The sequence below is a fragment of the Centrocercus urophasianus genome, unplaced genomic scaffold (assembly GCF_019232065.1).
Source record: "Centrocercus urophasianus isolate 14NV4802_14NV808 unplaced genomic scaffold, USGS_Curo_1.0 seq_12, whole genome shotgun sequence".
Classification (NCBI taxonomy): Eukaryota; Metazoa; Chordata; class Aves; order Galliformes; family Phasianidae; genus Centrocercus; species Centrocercus urophasianus.
In genome coordinates, this window is record NW_024884364.1 from 55,811,886 (window position 1) to 55,832,342 (window position 20,457).

At 43.4% G+C, this 20,457-nt stretch overlaps 1 protein-coding gene across 1 annotated transcript in view; it reads left to right on the top strand.

Moving 5' to 3' along the window:
- The window catches only part of TMEM131 (transmembrane protein 131), a 91,823-nt gene extending 79,486 nt beyond the window's left edge, over positions 1-12,337 (top strand). The window contains exons 32-41 of the mRNA XM_042810683.1: positions 1,438-1,613; positions 1,988-2,115; positions 3,391-3,515; positions 3,669-3,824; positions 4,555-4,735; positions 5,071-5,192; positions 5,301-5,397; positions 6,442-6,539; positions 7,875-8,038; positions 11,248-12,337. Coding sequence (XP_042666617.1) covers positions 1,438-1,613; positions 1,988-2,115; positions 3,391-3,515; positions 3,669-3,824; positions 4,555-4,735; positions 5,071-5,192; positions 5,301-5,397; positions 6,442-6,539; positions 7,875-8,038; positions 11,248-11,544 — 1,544 coding nt within the window. The 3' untranslated portion in view covers positions 11,545-12,337. The remainder of the gene's footprint in view (positions 1-1,437; positions 1,614-1,987; positions 2,116-3,390; positions 3,516-3,668; positions 3,825-4,554; positions 4,736-5,070; positions 5,193-5,300; positions 5,398-6,441; positions 6,540-7,874; positions 8,039-11,247) is intronic.
- Positions 12,338-20,457: the final 8,120 nt, after the last annotated feature.

The following is a 20,457-nucleotide window of genomic DNA, read 5'->3' on the forward strand; positions in this document are numbered from 1 at the left end:
AGACTAAAGGTGGTGTGAATATTGGCATGAGGCTTTCTGAGGCAAAAATAGAATGCCCCAATAAGCGTGAGGCTGACCCCTAGAAAATTTATGTACAGAGCTACTTGTGTTTATGCTTGCGTTTGCATTCACGTTAAAAACAATCTGCAGTGTTTTTCTTATTGTTACTGAAAGCATCTGAAAGAAGCAAAATGTGAAGATGCTGCCCTTCGATGCGTATCTGCTATTTACCAAAATACTGGAGTCAAATGTGTGTTTTGGTACAAACTTTCCCTGAGGGACAAATTGTCAAATTAAACAGGACAGCCATCGTTGTTTTTCTACCAAAATGAATTCTGATGTGAGCTGGTACAAATCCCGGTTTTTGATTTCACTTACTCAATACGGTTTAGCTTTGAGCATACAAAATCCATTCTGGAAGCAGGAGGGCAGGCACTGTGTGGTGTGTTAAGGAAGGTACTTAGTCTGAGTCATAGTATCTCAGGAAGATTTTCTGATAAAGCATGTCTACCAAAAGGCGCAATCAGAGTACTCTGAATGCATTTATCTTGTACAACACAGCAAGAGGCAGTGGTGAGATGATGTTGACTCCACGTGTGCATGCAGCTTCTCTGTATTAATACTTTTCTCAGTAACTGTTATTTTCCCCAGGTGTCTGCTTTATAGTCTTCTATTTTGCAAGCCCAGGACCTCTGGCTTTGTTTTGAAGGTTCTTAAGCCTCTGCATTTTGAGTTCATTCTCTGCTCCATTTGTTAGCCTGTAGAAAACGTAAGAAAAATATGACTGATTGACTAGCACTACTTATTGGTATGTGGATTGCTTCAAGAAAGGTGATTAAACAATCCCTGGAGTGTTCAGTGCACGATTTTCGTACGTTGAGATACAGTAACACTTAAGTATGTCAAGCCAAATAATTTTAGTCAGCTTAGCCATGGCTCTTAATATACAGTGTACTTTGAAAAAGTAAAATATGTTGAGGAAAGTTGTTATATTTGGGTGTGGGATTTCTAGAGAGAGATATGCACACATCATTGCCAAACTAACCGTAGTATAGTGATTTTTCTCATCCGCTCTAGTCTTATTCTTAGCCTTTGCTTTGTGTTTGAACTGGCAAGGATGCTAAGTCTTTCAGTTCTTCCTCTGTTAGAATGACAAAGCTTGTTCCAATTTCTGAAGTCCATGTGTAAATGTACTGTTATGTGGTGGCACAGTCAATTTGAATTACAAGGTGTTCAAAAGAAACACCAGGAACGTAGCAGAGAAGCACTCTGTGCGACCAGGTACCCACGTCTGCAGAGAGGCAATGGAATTAGGCCTTAGGAGCATAGCAGGCAAACTTCAGAGGTTTTATCATGTGGGTTAGCCTCTCAAATGAAGCGAGCGAGCCTATCACAGAGTACTGCTGATGGGAATCTGAAATGTTCTTATCTCCTCAGGGAAAGGGAAGGCACTTCAGCGAAAGGTGAAGCCACAAAAGAAACGGGAAGAAAAGGACAGAAGAGGAAAAGGGAAGCAACAGGAAGATGAACTGAAGGATTCCTTGGCAGATGATGACAGTTCTTCAACCACAACTGAAACCTCTAACCCAGATACAGAACCACTTCTCAAAGAGGTACAGCATTGCTAATAAAAGGAGGCTCTGTGGTGGATCGTGTGTTAGAGGAGCATGACACTTAGGAATGGGGTCTCTTTTTCCCCTACTTTCATATGCTGCAATAGCTAGCAGTGGAACAAGGCTAATTATAAAAATCCCCTTTCCTTGCTTTCACTACTGTGTTTCCTCTTTTGTAAAAGAGCAGTGTCAGCATGCTTGAATCATGTCCTCTCAGGACTGAAAGTGTTTCAGTGACTGTGGTTGGAACGAGCTATCAGTTGTCAGCAGAACTGTAGTAGTTGTCTGTGTGTGCTCCTAGCCTATTCTATCTGCTGAAGAAAACACATACATATTTGATCAATACAGGAGTCCTATTATAATGTCTTTTATAGGAACCTGAAAAACAAAAGGGAAAAGTTACACCGGAAAAACCGGAAAATGAAATGGTGCAAATAAAACAGAAAAGTAAAAAACTGCTAACAAGTATCAAGAAAGAAATCCCTGTAGATGTGAAAAGCAGGTAAGCACGACAAAGCAGGAAGATGGATCGATAACCATCCATTTATTCTACTGTTTATGACTGCCAGACTGGATAATGACAGCAGCACATATAGCTCCAGGCAGCTTCTGCTTCCTTTGTGTTCTCAGGGAACATCTGAGCTTGTAAATGATTATTTGATGCACGGTCAATTAATAATATGAGAACTAAATCCAGAGAAGAAAATGGGGTTAAGCAATGGCAAGTTCTTTTGTAATAACAGATACAAAATAGAGTAAACATTTCTACAGGAGTTACTGTGCAGTGGCAGCACTGTAACATGAGTACCTTTAGTTACTTGTGGTAAAGTTACAGCTATCAGTGTCTTGGATATGTTGTTAAAGGAGATGTTTGCTGCCAATGCCATTCCCTTCCTGACAGATTGCAGATGGTAGAGAAGGGACAAATAAAGAACCTCAGCCTTTCTATAGACAGTCTATTTTGAAATCTGATTCTGCAGTTCTAAAACAAAATGAGTATTGGATAGCCATAGAAATAAATTTGCTAGTCTGAGGTGTGGTATGTTGGATTGTCTTTTGGCCTGTTGCTGTAGTTAATACTAGACTGAGATTTAGACTGAGTAGTTGGCATGCATATGCATTCATTTTCTTCAAAATATTTCTTAAAATATTGCCAGACAATGTCCCCTTCTATTTTTTCTTCTTGCTATTATACATTTTCCTCTATCTTCTAAATCATGTGGTGATTATATGTGACAGTATTCAGAGGCCCAAACTGAGTTGGAATTCTTCTCCAGGACATGAATACAACAGTTTTCCTTAGAAAATGTACGGCATCTGGGACAAAATCAAGCAGCTGGGGAAAAGGAACAATATATAGCCAAATAAATTTGATGGGTTGGAATAGTTTTGTGATCAGTCGTCTTGTGCATTCGTGGCAGTAGCGTATCAGGAGCATGCGATTGGCAGCAGAGAGGAAAAGCTGCAGTTGCCATCTCCTGGTTATCACTGTGTTATTGAGCAGGCTTTCTAGTCCTGGAAAGCGAGTGAGCTGGAATGCCCTTGTGAGAAGGAGATGAGCTAAAGTTAGGACGGGTGAAAGGGTAGAGTTGTATATAGGAGAAATAGAAGAGATGACAGAAAAACTGTGCTTATGAATCACTTTGAAAGTGAGCATAATAGGAGGAATCCACAGGAGAGCAGTCCTTTGTAAAGCCTGTACGGTAAATGTACATGTATGTCCTGCAGCACTTCTGAAAGCAAAAAAAAAAATAAATGGATCTCTGTTTTCATTTAGTTCCTTGGAATTACCTTATACTCCCCCACTGGAAAACAAGCAGCGCAAAACCTTTCCATCCAAGGTATCCACACAGCACCTCTTGACGAATGTGTCCAAATCAAGAAACCTTCCAAAAACAAGAGGTATTGTGAGGCTATTTTCACGTATCACAAATATCTTGGGACTTTCAACCTGCTTGCTTTTGAAAGCTTAATCTGAAGCTTAATGTTAAGAAAGCTACATGCTTTATTATCCACTGATAAATGTTTTTTTTCTTTTTTCTTTTTTGTTAATAGGTCCAAACAAGTTAATAGAGAGCAGGCCATCAGTATTATCAAAGTTTCTCCCCAGTAGTTCTGGACAGGAGCTAGGAAACACCAGCAGCTCGGAAGGCGAAAAGGATTCTCCTCCACCAGAGTGGGACTCTGTGCCACTTCACAAAGCTGGCAGCTGTGAGTAATCGCTGGAGGATGACAGAATTAGTCTCCTGCAATGCATATCTGTAGGCAGGCTTGATCTGTTTTTAGCCTAGCTTTTATTCCCTGTATATCTATGCTCCCATTTTCTGCAGTAAGCCTAATATTGATAGCATCCGGTGCAATTTGGGAGATATGAACACCACATGGGCAGAATGTCGCTCATTCCACAGTTTTTCAGAAACTGCTGAGGAATTGAGAATTACTGCTTGAAAACAAAATATATTTTCTACAGCAAATTGAGTTTTTCTTCCTCATTTTTCTGCAACCAAAGTTGAAATTAAGTGATCCCTCCTCGAGAGGAAACACTGAAAGCTTCTTATTGTAATGGTTAGGGTGGTGCACTATTACAAGTTTTTTGGTTATATTTTAAGGCTTTGGTGAGAAACAAGTCATTTTCCTCTTGGTTGCGTGTGATCATAAAGTCAGCCCTCCCTGCAGCTCTTGCTTAGGCTAGAAGTTCCATTCTTTTTCTTCCATAGAAACCAGTTCACGCTTTCATCAAAATAGTCTCACAGTAGTCAGTAAACCTGAATAGTAGTAGGAGAAAATAAGGAAGGAGTAGATCTACTGCTATAGGAGCTGCTACTTCAATGACTGGGAACAGTCTTTGAAATCATTCTTGAAACGGAATTTATAGCTGAGTTTGAGTAGCCATCATCTTAGTGTAATACTACATGAGAGTCTTTTGTGCTTCTTTATATAGCTACAGACAACCTTTATAAACTCTCTCTGCAAACCATGAATGCAGATGCTTTCCTGAAACAGCGACAGCCCTCACCTACGCCTGCCTCTCCATCTCCTCCTCCTCCTCCTCCTCCTGCATCCTTAGCTTTTGGGCCGCGAGGAGGCACCTACAGCAGCATTGTGAACAGCAGCTGCAGCAAGTGAGTTTGGATCTGCTCCTCCTATTAATTTTACAAGCAGAGAATGCTTGAGGAACCACTGTGCTTGATATTGGTGTATCTCTCTTCTTGTACCCGTTTCCTCTTCCTCAGGAAACTGCTTTTTTGCAGATATTACTGTGCACGTTGTAGAGTGCTATTTATGTTTTAGGGGAGTTTGTTACAACTTGCTAGATTACAGAAATGTGCACCAACATAAACTGTTGAACTACTGCTAGTGTTTTTATGAATACGGGATTGAATTATTGCTTGTTTATCAAAGTACTGAAGTCTAAAACCACAAACTTTTTTTCCCCACTTTTTTCCTCCTCTTTAAGTGAAACAAAAAGCAAGCAGCCCAGTGGTACCAAACACAAGCTGGCAAAGGCAGCTTCTCTTCCAGGAAGGAATGGAAACCCCACTTTTGCTGCTGTTGCTGCAGGTTATGACAAGAGCCCAGGTACTGTACCAGCCTGGCATAATAAATACCTTTGCATATTTCCAGAATATTCACTCTGTTTGGTTTGTTGGTTTACTTCTGTGTCTCATTTTAGATTTATTGTTGCAGGTGGCAGTGGCTTACCAAAGGTTCCCCCAACAAAGACAGAAGTTTCCAACAATATCAGCATTTCCCACACAGTTGTTGACAGTGATGGCTCTGACAGGTAAGTGTTCATACCTCTTGGAAATACCTGAGCTCTTAGAGAAGAGCCTGTAAAGGAATAGTGGCATTTTGAAGGCAGTGAATGGAGTTCATTCTGGTTCTGTTTATGAGTTCTGAATGTTTATTTTTTGTGAATCTCTCAAAAGGGGAGAGAGACATTCTGGATATGATGGGGATTTCTACTCTCATTCCCAGTAACTTGACAATTTTGTGTCCCCTGGGCATCCAAAGAAGGAGACCTCAGCTTGGCTCTCTGATTATTTAGGAATGGGTACCAAGGTGACTCAAAATAATTCACAGGCAGGATTTTGCACTGTACAGCAATATCTGTTATTCTGTTTTAACTCTGAAACCAGGACAATAACAGGACTTTGTGTTCTGAGTAGAAGCAGAGTATAGCCATGCTTAGTTGTATTCTTCAGTGCAGTGGGGATTTCTGATCTTTTCCAATCACGCTGCCTTTTTTGTTAGATTTTTGGCTGTGTGTGTCTCTCAAGAGTGGTGGTCTGGTAGCTTTTCTAAAGTAGGAGTGAGACTTGAAATCGAGTTTCAATGTACAGAGGAATTGCTTTTCTGTGCAGGATTTGTGGGTCAGTTCTTGGTTTGTTTATATAAATATTTATCACCAGTTCCAGTTAACCCATCTGTATTTTCAAGAAACTTATCCACAAGTAGAATGCGAGCATTCGTGTCCCTTCTAGCAATTCTAAGCTTGCTCTCCTTGTCAAAAAGTTGCGCTGCATTCTGGAGCCTGCAATTCTTTTGAAAAACAGAGCTGCTCTTTGTTGGAGCTCAGCATACAGACCAAGAGCATTGTGTCTAGTGCAGTGTTCTATGTACAAGATAATGGTGTTTCCCTTCATCATTTTTTAAAACAAAAATAAGCTTATTTACCAAGTCTTGGGCACCATTTTTGTACATATGGATAGTGTGTGTGCATGTATGCATGCACGTTTGTACATATTTCTGTCTGGACCAGCACAATGTTACTGTTGGTGAGACTCTGTTAATGCATATTTCTTTCCCATTACTCCTTACTATTCAGTTCGGGTTTGTGGAGTCCTATCAGCAACCCCAGCAGTCCTGACTTCACACCTCTCAATTCATTCTCTGCATTTGGACATTCTTTTAACTTAACTGGAGGTGAGTGTATTTTTTCAAATATTTTCAGTACTTAAATACAGGTAAAGAAATGGTATATTTCCATTCCACTGTTCTAAGTACAGGCTCTGCTCCCACACCCATCCCCCAAAATGATTACTGTATGGGAAAACATTTTATCATTTGGTGGTGTACTCTGTGTTTCAGCCCAGAGAGTTGGTGGAAAGTCTTAGATGTTGTTTTGCTGGAAACAACTGGTTTAGAAGTTTCTTGGTTTCAGAAGAATGTCTTTATATTTCTTTTCTCACTGTCTATTCTCACTATTTTCCTCCCCTTCATCCTTCCCCTGAAGCTTCACAGTAGGTCTCAGAAGTGTGCTATGAGACCTGTGGTTTCCTGAACACCTCACGCTTGCATAAACCCATTGCTATATATGTGATGCAACGGCCCATCCTTCATGTTGCTTTCCTCTCGTGTTTTCCTCTAGCGTTTGTGTAGCTGTATAATGAACTGATGCATGTTAACCATCCATTAATTGCTATATTTAGATAGGTAAACTTTCTGTAAGTGCCTATTGAGATGAGGCCTCGATGCAGGCAGGTTATATTGTGGGGCACAACTGCTCTACATACTTGAGGTAGATTTGCCTATTATGTTTGGGGGTGCATGGTATTTTTTTAAGGTGTGTGCAAAAGATCAGTAAGCAAAACAAGCTTCATACGGCATCTGCATGTCGTTGGATTGGGTCTCTACTGAAAAATGTCTGGGGTCTGCTTTCACTTCATCTGCAACACTTGGCTCCATTGACTCTGAGGGATGGCAGTAAGGTGCTTGGGATCCATTCTGTGTGCAGGCACTATTTGAACCATGAGCACTGGTGCTGTCTTTCCTTCTCTTAGTTGAGACAGGGCCAGCCTGCCTCAGCTGGGCATAGCTAGTGCCACATCCCATGTCAGGAGTCACCTGGGAAGGGAGTGCTGCACTTCTGAGAGTCTGTTTCAGCGCAGTCAGCTCCTCCAACCACACTGAACTTGCTGAACTAGCAGGATTTGCAGTATTGCTGTGTTTCTACCAGATTCTCTGTTTGCCTTTGAGTAAACAGTTCCTGAGATACTTCATTCAGTATCAACCTGTGGAATTTTTTTTGTATGTATAGAAGTTTTCTCCTCACTGTAATCATGATTCTAAATTTGTAGCAACTGCCCCATACAGGGCAGGTGAGCTGAGATCTGTTTGCGTGTGACCCTTTCTATCTGTTCTCCTGCAGCAGGACCTAACAGAAGGACATGGGAAGGGACAGTGAACTGTTAGTCAGCTGATGTTCGTGAACAAGGAGAAACAGTAATGTGCTCAAATTGATATCATTTTATTTTTCAGAGGTTTTTAGCAAGCTTGGTTTAGCTCGACCTGCGTATGGGCAGGATGTTCAGAGAAACTGGAGCGAGTTCAATCATGTTCCATCATCCATCTGGGATCCTTCAGCTACAGATTCCATACCCTCCTGGCCTACAAGCTCAAGTTCACCAACTCATACAACTGCAGTGAGTATTTGGTGCAAATACAGTGTTTTGTTACTGTTACCAACCTGCTCTGTATCTGCTGTGTCATTTTATTTAGAGATTGTTTAAATTTAGATGAAAAAGGTCAGCTGAGTGCTCATAGTTCCATGAATTGAAGTTGCAGTGGCTTTTGGACAATGAGCCGTTAGTCTGCTTGCTTGCAGATGATGAAATTTGTGATGAGAGCATTTACAGCCATGTCTTCCATTTCCACATGCTTCAGACATTCTGCTCCTGTGCTGCTGCTGCTGCTGTCACTTCTAATTTGATGGACAATTGCAAAATAACCAATGTGATAACTTTCCTATTTTGATTCTTCTTGCTGAATCCAGTGTGGCACCTCTTTGTAAATTAACGTAAGGTTGAAAGCCAAAAAGCTCAAGTGTATTCTTTTGAGCTTAGAAATAACACTAGATGACTGAGCTAAAATAGAAGCATTTAAACTGACTGCTAATTTTGTTGGAGATCTTGATGAAAAGGGAGAAAACAAAAAACAACAATACACCAAACATGTAGACTGTAGCATTGCTCGCTCATCCTTATACATTTGCATCAGAAGAAAACTTACAGTGTAGTAATTGTTTTCACTGCAAGGGAAAATCATTCTTCATCTTTTCTCCTGGAAGTGTTTCTGTAGTAAGAGGTGCTGTCTGCTTTGCCCACTTGCATTTGCTGACCCTTCTCTTGCCCTGTGTTTAAGGCTGCAGTTGCAACATTACTGTGTGAATCTATGCACATAGTGCACATCACTAGATATAAAAAAGAGAGACTGTTCCTTTTACTCGCATAGAGGGCTGATTCCACACACGAGAGAAGGAAGGGCTGAGGACAACCGGAACAGTCTCTAGCTCACAGCCTGTGTCCTAGCCACTAACAAAAGCTACCTGCAGTTGTGCTTCAGGAAGCACTGAGGCATAAGCCAAGCAAATGATACAGAAGAATTTTTAGTCTCTGCTTTTAAATGATTTTGAGGGGGGAAAGAAAAAGGGCATTTTAGAAGTGATTTGAGAAGATCACAAAAAGCAGCCAACAGATAGAAATGTTTAAGGACTTTTTAATGACAGTGTTTTCTCAATGCTTGTGGTGAGCCAGAATAGGAAACCTTTGCTTTTCCTGCAAGTGAAGCTAAATACAAGACAAGAAGACAGGTACCAGACCAGAGCCTGTGCATTTCCTCTTTCTGGCACAAGAGCCAAATCTCTTCCTGCAAACAGTGTTGTATATTGGCTCCTAGGTTACCTTCTTTTCTAGGAAGGATTCTGAGGAAGTTGACTTTGATTATCATCCTCAGTCCTCTTGCTTTCCCATTTTATGCACAACTCTTTGCCTTCTGTACTAAATAGCATTTGGCTTCTGCATCTCATCTCCCTTCAAAGCTTGCAGCATTGGTGCTACTCCTCCTCAGCTTCTTTCTCACAGCAGCCTCTCCATTTTCTTACATCTCGTTCTGTCTTTGGGCCACTTTGGGCCCCTCTCTACAAGCACTGAAAAGGAGTAGCTGTCTGTCAGATACTGCTCTGCCAGTCCTTTCCTTGTTACTGCTTCTACTTCATGAGCAATTGCCAGTCTCTCCTAAGTGCTTTTTGGGATACACTGAAATAGTTCCTGGCTCTTTCACCCATAGCAAGAAATAGAGTGGATTTAGTGTGTTAGAGATGCTGTCCGAGCAGCAGGATCAGTGTTTCTTGCTGTAGGCTTAGCAGTCTAATGCTTGTATAGCTTAAATGTAACCATTTAGTTATGTAACAGTTGGAAACTGTGACCCTGGTTTAACTCACCATCCCAATGACACTGGACAGTCAGAATGATGCTGGTTAACCCCTTAGTATGCTCAAAATTCCTATCCACCCCTTTGCATCAAGTTCTTTGAGGGGTCTTTGCTGATGTAGTATTGTCCAGCCAGTTTCAGATAAGGTTGAATGTATCTTTTCTGTTCCAAGGGAGAAAAAAAATAACCTGAAATGAAGACATCTTTAGAGTTCACCCTATTTGCTCTATAAAGAGATTTTTATTTTAATCATCAGGTGCACAGCACACAGATAGTGGTTATCCTTTAGTGTTCGTTGTTTGAGGAATGAGATCTTGGCAAGGGATGTCCTATCTTCCCCCAGTAAATCCAAACGTAAGGAAGTTTGTACTTTATAGCACATACGCAGCAAGTCTCCTGCCACTGGGATGTTTCAAGTTTACTGTGTATTTCCAAACTGGATTTACAGTGTATGTGCACTATTAAATCTATTGGCTAGGTCTTAAGCCTACATGTGGCAGGTTCTTTGTTCATATGAGCATGGGATTTATACTATCCTGTCTCATCTCCATCCCTGGCTGCTTCTGACTATCCCCTTCCACAACCACCTTCCACTGGTTAGATTCTTCTCTTTGTTGCTTGCTACCATTTGGACTTTGGTAAAACAGTTTACCCAAACTGGGCCTTGTTCATGTCTGCATGTGATCTTCTGGGCTTGCTGTGCCTGTCCATTCACCCCAAACTCATTTGTGATGTCATGGTGCAGATGCTGCTGCTCTGCAGCACCATTTGTCAGAGAGGCCATTTGTAGAGCCAGGGCAAAGTCACTGGTACTGCCATATGGCCCTTATACCTTTCCTTCTCTCTTTGGCTGGACAGCTTAAGGATAGGAGAAAAATGTGTATACTGGGAATATGGGGAGATAGTGTGGGCTTGAACATATCATCCAAACTGTGATTCTTTTTTTTGAACAGATAAGTGTGGATACAAGGAGATAGGTTTGCAAGCTGTCAAAAAGGATCAAAGATCACTGCTACTTTCCATCACAACTTGAATTTTGTCTTTATCTATCTATCTTGCTCAAGCTGGTTTAATGTGGCTGATGCTTTTTGACCCTTGAATACCGCTGCTGTTCAAATTAGTAATAGCATGGGGATGTATAAGCCCAAATGAAAACAGCTTAAAAGCCTGTAATGTAATTGCACTCTGCAGCCCATTCAGTTTCCAGACACATTTGGTGATCGTTAGCGTGATTCCTCTGGGCAAGGTCTAGTAAAGGTAGTTCAAAACTGTGTCACAGTGGAGGTGGAAGGGCTTCTACAGCAGATCTGTTTTTTTCTAGATACTTTACTTTCAAAGGGACTGTAATAATATCAGTAATAAAGAAAAAGCTGACGGCAGAGGGTACCTGGCAGCTACTCATGCAGCTCTGTCTTCACCACAGTCTATCCTTGGCAACCCGAGCGGCCTGTGGTCCACCACTCCATTCAGCAGTTCCATCTGGTCAAGTAATCTCAACAGTGGCCTTCCCTTCACCACTCCAACAAATGCCTTGTCAGGTATTGATCTCATGGGGAACGAAAACTCCTCGCCACCACCTCCTCCATCTGCTGCTGCCACTGTTGCCAATCCGGCTGAAGATATGGGACAGACCTACAATCCTTGGAGAATTTGGAGCCCAACGATTGGAAGAAGAAGTTCAGATCCATGGTCTAATTCACACTATCCTCACGAAAACTGAAACCCAAAGCTAAGCGAAAGAAAAGAACTTGAATCCAGGTCGTGATATGATTCTGAATGCAAATTTTTTGAAACATCGTTTTCAGGCGCCTGTTGGTCATGGCTATTTTTTCCCTCCTCTCTCTCCCTCCCCCCCAAGTCACACTTTCATCACTTGCTCCTCTTTAAAGTCTATCCTGCAATATGGTAGTGTGAGATTACAGATAAGCTTGGGAAAGTCTGGGTGTGGCCGTAAATCCAACCTACAGCCAAAGCTTGCAAATCTGGACAATTTCACTGCTTCCTATTTCACCATCTGCCATTTCTATGTAGGAAGCAGTTTGAACTACAAAATGGTCCTGGCATGCAATACTTTTATGGAAGCACCGGTTTTGATTTTTAAATTTTTTCCAGTATTACCCTCCAACTTATAATTTAAATAAGAAAAAAGGCACTTTGTGCTAAAATGCAGAGTATTTTTTTAAAAATAAGGCTGTCTTTGTTAACACAGGTTCTAAGAATGTAAAAAAATGAAAAAAAAAAAAAAAAATTGAAAAAAGGAAAAAAGAAAAAAAAGAAAAACTCCACAACAGAACCAACACAGAACCTTAACAGCAAAATGGCTGAATGTAAGAGCATTCTGTTAAGACTGTAACACACTTTCTGTGCTCTTTGTACATTTGTAAACCTGAATGCATTTTTAAGTTGAAATGAAATGCACACAGCCAAGACTTGTGGAAAAAACAAGATACCTTGTGCATTTCTTATGGCTACAACTTTGGGTTGTACTTTAAAATAAATACTGCTTTTTTCAAGATCTGCCTACTGCAATTTTCTTCTCTGTGCGTTATCTGAACTTGTGCATGCACAGATCCACCTGGTGGTGGTAACCTTCAGGCCAAAATCTACTGTGCATAGAGCCTATATGAACAGAAACTTCCCTGCCAATTTAAGCTGGCATCCTCAACTGTATGAGTTTGTAGAGCATCTGATATGTTGTTTTCAGGGTCACACAGAGCATTGATGCCGCCCATGTGGAGACTTTCTGGATAGCAAAATGCTGTAAAACGTCTCTACTGTTCACATTTGTAAGAACCAGGCATAGCAGCTGCTGTTTATGATACGCCCATACCTTTGTAACCTTTGGTCTTACATGGATCTACAGTGCTCTACTATTTTTGGACTGAGTTTCTCACTCTTCAGTGTGTTTGCTTCTCTGCACTAACAGTAAGGCAAGGCTCAGTGACTGAATACATTCATCTATGCTACAAGAAAGCAGCAATACCGTCGGTGACACAGATTCACTTACCATTCAGTGGCACTACTCCACATTTACAGCAGATTTTTATCAGAATCTATTGTTTTAAAGAGAACATTTCAATTTGCTACAAAGAATGCTGTATGCAACAAAATATAAGGGTTAAACAATTGAGACTCACCATTTTTCAATCTAGCATTATGTGAACAAAGTCTCTGCAGGTGCCAGGTTGCTCTTCTCTCGCTGTCACCAGCAGCTGCAGAAGGTATGGATCTCCAAAGTGGGCATTTGTAAGAACTCATTTGTTCTTAAAATTTGGATATTTCTAGAACCGTGCAAGATAATGAAATGCTCAGTGTGGGTTCGTATGGAATTTCCTTTTGAGTAACTGGGCAAACAAGTCTCTTCCTGCATGCAAAATGAAGAGTTAGTTAAGCTACTGGCATGCCAGGGCCTGCTTCCTGTGAGATGGGACTGGGGGAGATAACAGCAGTAAGTTCAAGGTGAAGAAAGCTGCTGAAGTTAATGTAACGTACAACCCTATTTCCCTGGGAGGTCTTTATATAGGAAGTGATTCCTTGGAAGATATAAACAGAAATGAATTCAAGGTGCTGCTATTCCCAGTGGCTTGAGCAGTTGTGAAGAAAGAAAATAATTTCTGCTTTGAAAATTTCCCTTTGAACAAGACAAGGCAACGTATCTAATTTAGACTTTTGCCCCCCGAGTGTGAGCCATTCCCTTTATTAATGCAAATAACCTTTGCTGCCTTCACAATATTCTCAGCTCTTGCTTTTGAAAAGTTTCTTTTCAAACACCAGTTAAAAATTATTATTTGTGGTCCAGGGGCAAAGCAACTCAAAAGTTTGAGGTCTTTAAGAGATTGTTTTCAGTTTCATGAGACAAACAGCATGGAATCATTCAGCATTTAAAGGAAAGCCCCAGGCCAAAAGGCTCCTTTACTGAGTGTCCGCTCTTCCTTTTCTCGATACAGAGCTAGCTTTGGAGAGCACTCTCACTTTGTTCTGCCTGGTTAAAGCAATCAAGAGAACTACTTCTTAAAAAAGCAAACAAGTACATGAATCCTAAGTAATATACCCAACATGAGACAAATGAAATAGGTCAAAAGTCAGAAACACTCTGAGTGTGGGATGTGTGTAGAACAGAAACCTCAGGAAGGAAACAACGAAGCTTCCTTGCTGGCTCTATGATAGTCAGTTTTCATGGCCATAGAAAATGCTGGCTGGTGAGTGGCAAGTCAAGTCCCAAGGTGGGTGCTTCTAATTTTGTAATGAATTAAATCATTCAAGAGTGTTCTAAGCAGGTTCTCTGAGGATGTGCAGCCCTAGGAAACACGGAGCTCACGGCCCTTCTGATAATTTAAAACATTCTTTGTAGTTCAGAGTACTACAACGGGCAGACTACCATGAGTCAGCTTTTCCAGACCTGGAAGCTGCTGGGAATACAAAGTTCCCAGCAACGAAGAAAAATAATTACCATTAATTGCCTTAATTATTTTGCTGCTCTAAATGGCGTTTCTATTCTGCCAACTCTAGCAAATAAACTTAAAATGCCTGCAGGGTTCCTGCCCTGTTTTGAAATCTGGCAGCCTGAATTGGGTAAGTATGTTCCTAATGTGCAGTCAGTTTAGTTGGCACTAGAATCATAGAATCATGGAATCACCAGGGTTGGGAAAGACTTCTAAGATCATCCAATCCAGCCGTCCATCTACCACCAGTATTTCCCACTAAACAGCGTCCCTCAGTGCGACATCTTAGTTTTTCTTGAACACCTCCAGGGATGGTAACTCCCCCACCTCCCTGGACAGCCAGTTCCACTACCTGACCAGTCTCTTAGAGATGTATTTCCTAACATCCACCCTGAATCTCCTCTGATGCAACGTGAGGCCGTTCCCTCTAGTCCTATCACTGTTACATGGGAGAAGAGGCTGACCTCCACCTCACCACAACCTCCTTTCATGTTGTTATAGAGAGTGATATGTCTCTCCTGAGCCTCCTCCGTACTCCCAGTCCCCTCAGCTGCTCCCATAACTTGTGCCCCAGACCCCAACCAGTTTCATTGCCTTTCTCTGGATGTGCTCCGGTTCCTTGATGCCTTTCTTGTAGTGAGCCACCCAAAACTGAGCACAGTATTTGAAGTGCAACCTCACCAGTGCTGAGGACGGAGGAACTGTCACTTCCCTGCTCCTGCTAGCTGCACTATTTCTGATACGAGCCAGGGCGCCACCCTTGGCATCTTGGCATTCAATGGCCCTTTTTGGCACCTGGGCACATTACTGGCTCAAGTCCAGCCAAGCATCAACCAGTACCCCCAGGTCCTCCAGCCACTCTGCCCCAAGCCTGTAGCATTGCCTGGGGTTGTTGTGGTCAAAGTGCAGAGCTGGGCACTTGGTCCTGTTGAACCTCATCCCAACGGCCTCAGCCCTGCAATCCAGCCTGTCCAGAGCACTTTGTAGGATCTTCCTACCCTCAGGCAGATCAGCGCTTCCTGCCAACTTGGCGTCACCCGCAGGCTTATTGAGAGTGCACTCAGTGCCCTCATCCAGGTCGTCAACAAAGATACTGAACAGGACAGACCCAAGTTTAGCTCGGTTTCAAAAAAGAACCTCTTGAAAGGCTTTGGAGATTTTGGTTACAAGCATAATACTGCATCAGGAAAGACTGTAAATGACATGAAAGCACAGTTACATTTTATTTCACATCTATGAAAAGTTAGGATGATCCAGTGTAACAGCAGATTGGAGCCCTGATGTTGGACTTTGAGGGTGAGTACCAGAGCCTGGCAAACACTCTGTCACAGAAGTAACAAGTGGTGCATCTTGTCAACAGTGGAGTGTCACAGTCAAATTATACTGAAGTTTTCTACTGGACTGCCTGACCGCACACCCGCTGCTGCACTTCAGAGGTGAATTGAAGAGTACACAAGTGTTGACTTGTGGAAGGATTTCAGTCAGTGATGCTTCACACTGAGTATAACTTTGACTTTGCCTTGTCTGGTTTGCCACCCTGTAATTTGGAGCAAGTATTCTCAGCTTCAGTATTTTGGCCTTCTGAACCAATGAGTCACAGAACAAAGAGCTGCTGAGACCAGGGATGGCCCAGCTTCTGCGGTGCACTCAGCGCTTCCAGGAGGGCCTTCAGTAATCTCATTTAAACAGGTTTTTCTTCAAAACAATTCTGCCCAGTGCCTGCTTTCATCCAGGACCAGTCAAGGGTAGACTTGGAGTTCAACTGCTGCTCTACTGGCATCAATACTGAAGCTATCCGCAGAATGCCTGGACCAGCACACCCTTCAGCAGCCCACCCAGTGGGCCTTCAGGAAGGACCATACAGCTGGGACCTGACTTCACTCTATTGGTCTACAGTGAAACAAATGTGTGAGTCAGAGTTTCATCAGTATGGTAGCTTCGGGGGGTACACTCAGTCTCTGCTTAAGTTTCGTAACCTAATGCCAAGTCCAAGTGGCAGAAGGAAGTATGAGACTTCCCATAAAGGGATTCTACAAGGGATATATGCCAGAGAGTATGTACAGAAGTGAAACAAATAGAGGGGAACAAACAGACTGTCTCAGAGTCCGAGACAGACTCTTAGAAGCTGTGAAAAATTGCAGTTGAATTACTCACCCTAGACAAGACAAGGGATCGGAAGCCTGTTGTCCCACAAGAGGACAAAGATGTTGGCTGGGAGTGGGGGGAGGTGCCTTTCAGAAACAGATACAGGCTGTCCATTTCTAACTTTGAAGCTAATAAAACATTACTGGGAAAAAGAAAAAGAAAGAAAAAGATGTTCTGGAATGTTTCTTGGGCTTTTTTTGGTATGGAGCTATAGCAGGGTGAAATCACTTGTTATTTTGGCTTAGTTATAAGGCAATTGCTGGGAAGCACAAGTCCACCAAGGGGGCAAGTATCAGAACAGTTTGTGCACCACCCAATATCATTCCCTGGCCCATTTCGGAGCTGTTCTCAGGGAAGAAAATATTCACCAGGCTAAGAGGCATTTTTTATGGCAATGCAGGAAGACAACAAAAAGCAGGGGGATGGCTCCCTCTCTCAAAACAGGAAAACCCAGAAGCTGAAACTGGACAAGAGACTGAAATGCTCCCTAGTATGCTGCTTCCCTGGCTGAAGAACTTTTAGCACCTTTAGCCCTGCTTTGCCAGTCTACCTGACATCGGCCATTCCATAGCAGTCAGGCCACCAGCAAAATCTTGCCAAGATTAGAGTCTGGAAATAAAGAATGAAGGAAATCCCTAAAAACTGCAGTGCATAAAATGGGTCTGACTGAGCTTACAATTCTTGCAGTAACTCCTGTTGTGCTGTACGTGCTGTGAATCTTAGGACAATGGTATCTACAAGGAACATTCACTTGCATCTCACTCCTAACCAGGCTGAGGGAGCTGGGCTTGTTCAGCCTGGAGAAAAGAAGGCTGTGGGGTGACCTCACTGCAGCCTTTCAATACCTAAAGGGAGCCTACAAACAGGAGGGGAATCAACTCCTTGAAAGGGTTGATAGCTGCAGGACAAGGGGAAATGGTTTTAAGTTGAGGGAGGGGAGATTTAGGTTGGATGTCAGGGGGAAGTTCTGTACAGAGAGAGTGGTGAGGTGCTGGAACAGGCTGCCCAGAGAGGCTGTGGATGCCCCGTCCCTGGACAAGGTTGGATGGGGCCCTGGGCAGCCTGGTCTAGTATTGAATGGGGAGGCTGGTGGCCCTGCCTGTGGCAGGGGGTTGGAGACTCGTGAGCTTTGAGATTCCTTCCAACCCAAGCCGTTCTATGAGTCTATGATTCTATGATTTAGTTAAACTAACCAAAGGTCATGGTGGAATGGAATACCTTCATACTCTCCAGTACCCTAAATGAAGAAAAAAAGCATCCCTGTGGTACACAGGGCATTCTTGCTGTTTGGCAGAACTTAATTTCAGATGTGCACATCTGGGCACAGGTGAGGAGCATTAACCTGTGGTTCCAGGCACACAGAAGAAGAGCGAGGCCCAGGCTGAGCCATCGACAGTTCAGCTGCATGCAGAAATCCATATAATGCTGTTATAACAGCAATAAGAACTGAATGGCACTGAAAGCAGCAGGTAGAGCACCAGAGATTCTTAGAAAATGGGCAGTTCTTTACTGTGCTTACTTTGCTGCTTTTTTGTTTGTTTAAAATAGAGACTACCTGTGAGAAATTCAGATTTCATCAATACAGTAATATTAACCCACAAGAAAAAAAAATCCCCGCAGGTTTTTGGAAATTCTGATTAGATCAGCAAATCAGAAAACATTTTTCCTAATACAATTCATTCAAGTGAAGCAATTCTGTCTGCTCGGTCCTAACACTCAGCTGAACAGCACCCCTGTGTGGCTCAGGAGATCACAGCACTTCCATCTACCCTCAATTTCCTCCCCGATTCTTCCTGAGAACTTGGGAGAAAAAAAAAAAAAAAAAAAAAAAATAGCATTACTTTCCCCCACCTCACTGGTGGAAGGGACTGGAGCCTGCCCAGGGATGGGCTCGGCACAGGCTGCCATGCGAATTCATCCAGGGGCCGTCTAATGCTGTCCCACTGCCTCATGGCACGGGAGATTTACTCCGTATTCCTCTATATTTAAGTGCTTTCAATGCTTCAACCCCCTAAAAGTAAAATCTTCCAGTTCAGTTTTAGCCCCAGCTCCCTGCTTAGCAGTTCAGCTGTGTGAGCTGGTGCATACAAAGCCCCGGAGCACTGCTCTGCCCACAGCCTGGGACACCCACCTGTGAGAACGCTGCATCCCGAGACACGTTTGGATTGTCCTAACACCCAGCTACCTTCACTCCAGGGAAAGTTCATCCCCTGTGGGACCAGGCCTGCCCTCCTGCCTCAGGGAGAATCCCTCAGCCCTTCAGGGAGATGAGAGATCTCTTTCCCATCTCTTCACCTGATGAAAACCCTGCTGAGTTTCCACATTACACAGCAGCTCTCCGCAGCCTTACTGGCCAAGGCCATGCTAGGTAACAGGATCACACAGAATCACAGCATTGCAGGGGTTGGAAGGGACCTCTGGGGATTGCTGTGTACAACACCCAGCTAAAGCAGGTACCCTACAGCAGGTCACACAGGGAGGTGTTCAGATGGGTTTTGAATCTCCACCTCTCTGAGCAGCCTGTTCCAGTGCTACGCCAACCTCATAGTAAATACATTTTTCATATGGAACTTCCTGCGTTCCAGTTTGTCTGTTGGTCCTTGTCATGTTGCTGGACACCACTGGAAAGAGCTTGACCTTAAAGAGCCTGGCCCCATCCACTTGACACCCAGCCAGCAGATATTTATAAGCACTGATAAGACTTATAAACCCTCCTCAGTCTCCTCTTTTCCAGACTGAACAGTCCCAAGTCTCTTGGCCTTTCCTCATACAGGAGATACTCCAGGTCTCTAATCACAGAATCACAGAATGGCCAGAGTTGGAAGGGACCTCAAGGCTCATGAATCTCCAACCCCCTGCCACAGGCAGGGCCACCAACCTCCACGTTAAATGCTAAACCAGGCTGCCCAGGGCCCCATCCAACCTGGCCTTGAACACCTCCAGGGACGGGGCATCCACAACCTCTCTGGGCAGCCTGTTCCAGTACCTCACCACTCTCTGGGTGAAGAATTTCCCCCTGATGTCTGAACTGAATCTCCCCTCCCTCAACTTCAAACCATTTCCCCTTGTCCTACAGCTATCAACCCTTTCAAACAGTTGATTCCCCTCCCCTCTGTAGGCTCCCTTTAGGTACTGAAAGGCTGCAGTGAGGTCACCCCGCAGCCTTCTTTTCTCCAGGCTGAACAAGCCCAAAAGATCACCTTTGTCACCCTAAAACAACAGACGTGTTTTCATTAAGCTGATTCTGCCTTCTGCTGACATCTGAGGGAAAGGGAGTAAGAGACATGTATGAGAAAAAGAGCAGCTCAGCTTCCAGCATCCCAGTCAACCAGCTCATGCAGCAGATCTGCAACAAGGATCCAGAGCGGAAGAGCAAATGTACCAAAGAGCAGAGGGTGCAGGCAGCAAAGGAGACCTTGTCCACATGCTGTGTCAAACAGCCCAGGTGGGACTTGAGCAGCACCTGCAGGGCTTGAAGTACCAAGTTCTGCCTTGGCAGTGGGAAGAAGCTCAGGCCATGCTGCTCCATGCAACACCTTACTCATCAGCAATCCTTGATACAGAAATCACAGAATCATTAAGGTTGGAAGAGACCTCTCAGGTCATCCAGTTCAACTGTCAACCCACCTCCAGCATGCCCACTGACCACATCCCTCAATGCCACATCCACACGGCTCTTCAACATCTCCAGGGACTGCACCACTTCCCTGGGAAACCTTCAGGAGGCATCAGGCTCCTGGGGCTCCAAGAGAAAGGGTCTGAATGGCCCCTGAGCTGGCGAACCTGCCTAGAGAACAGGGGCCGTGACAGAGAATGAGCCAGGTAAAGCATGGTCTGCATTGTCCTATTTCGCTTCAGTAATTCAGTGTATCTGCTACCAGGAAAGAAATGACTGACACAGAAAGCAAGTTTCATTGCAGCTTCTGCCACGATCCGCATCTCACAGCGTGCTGTAGTCACCTGCCTCCAGAGACCATTCCCATGCAGTTGTCACAGTTGTATCTTCATCCAGAAAGCTCACTCCTAGGAAAAGATCTAGAAATTGC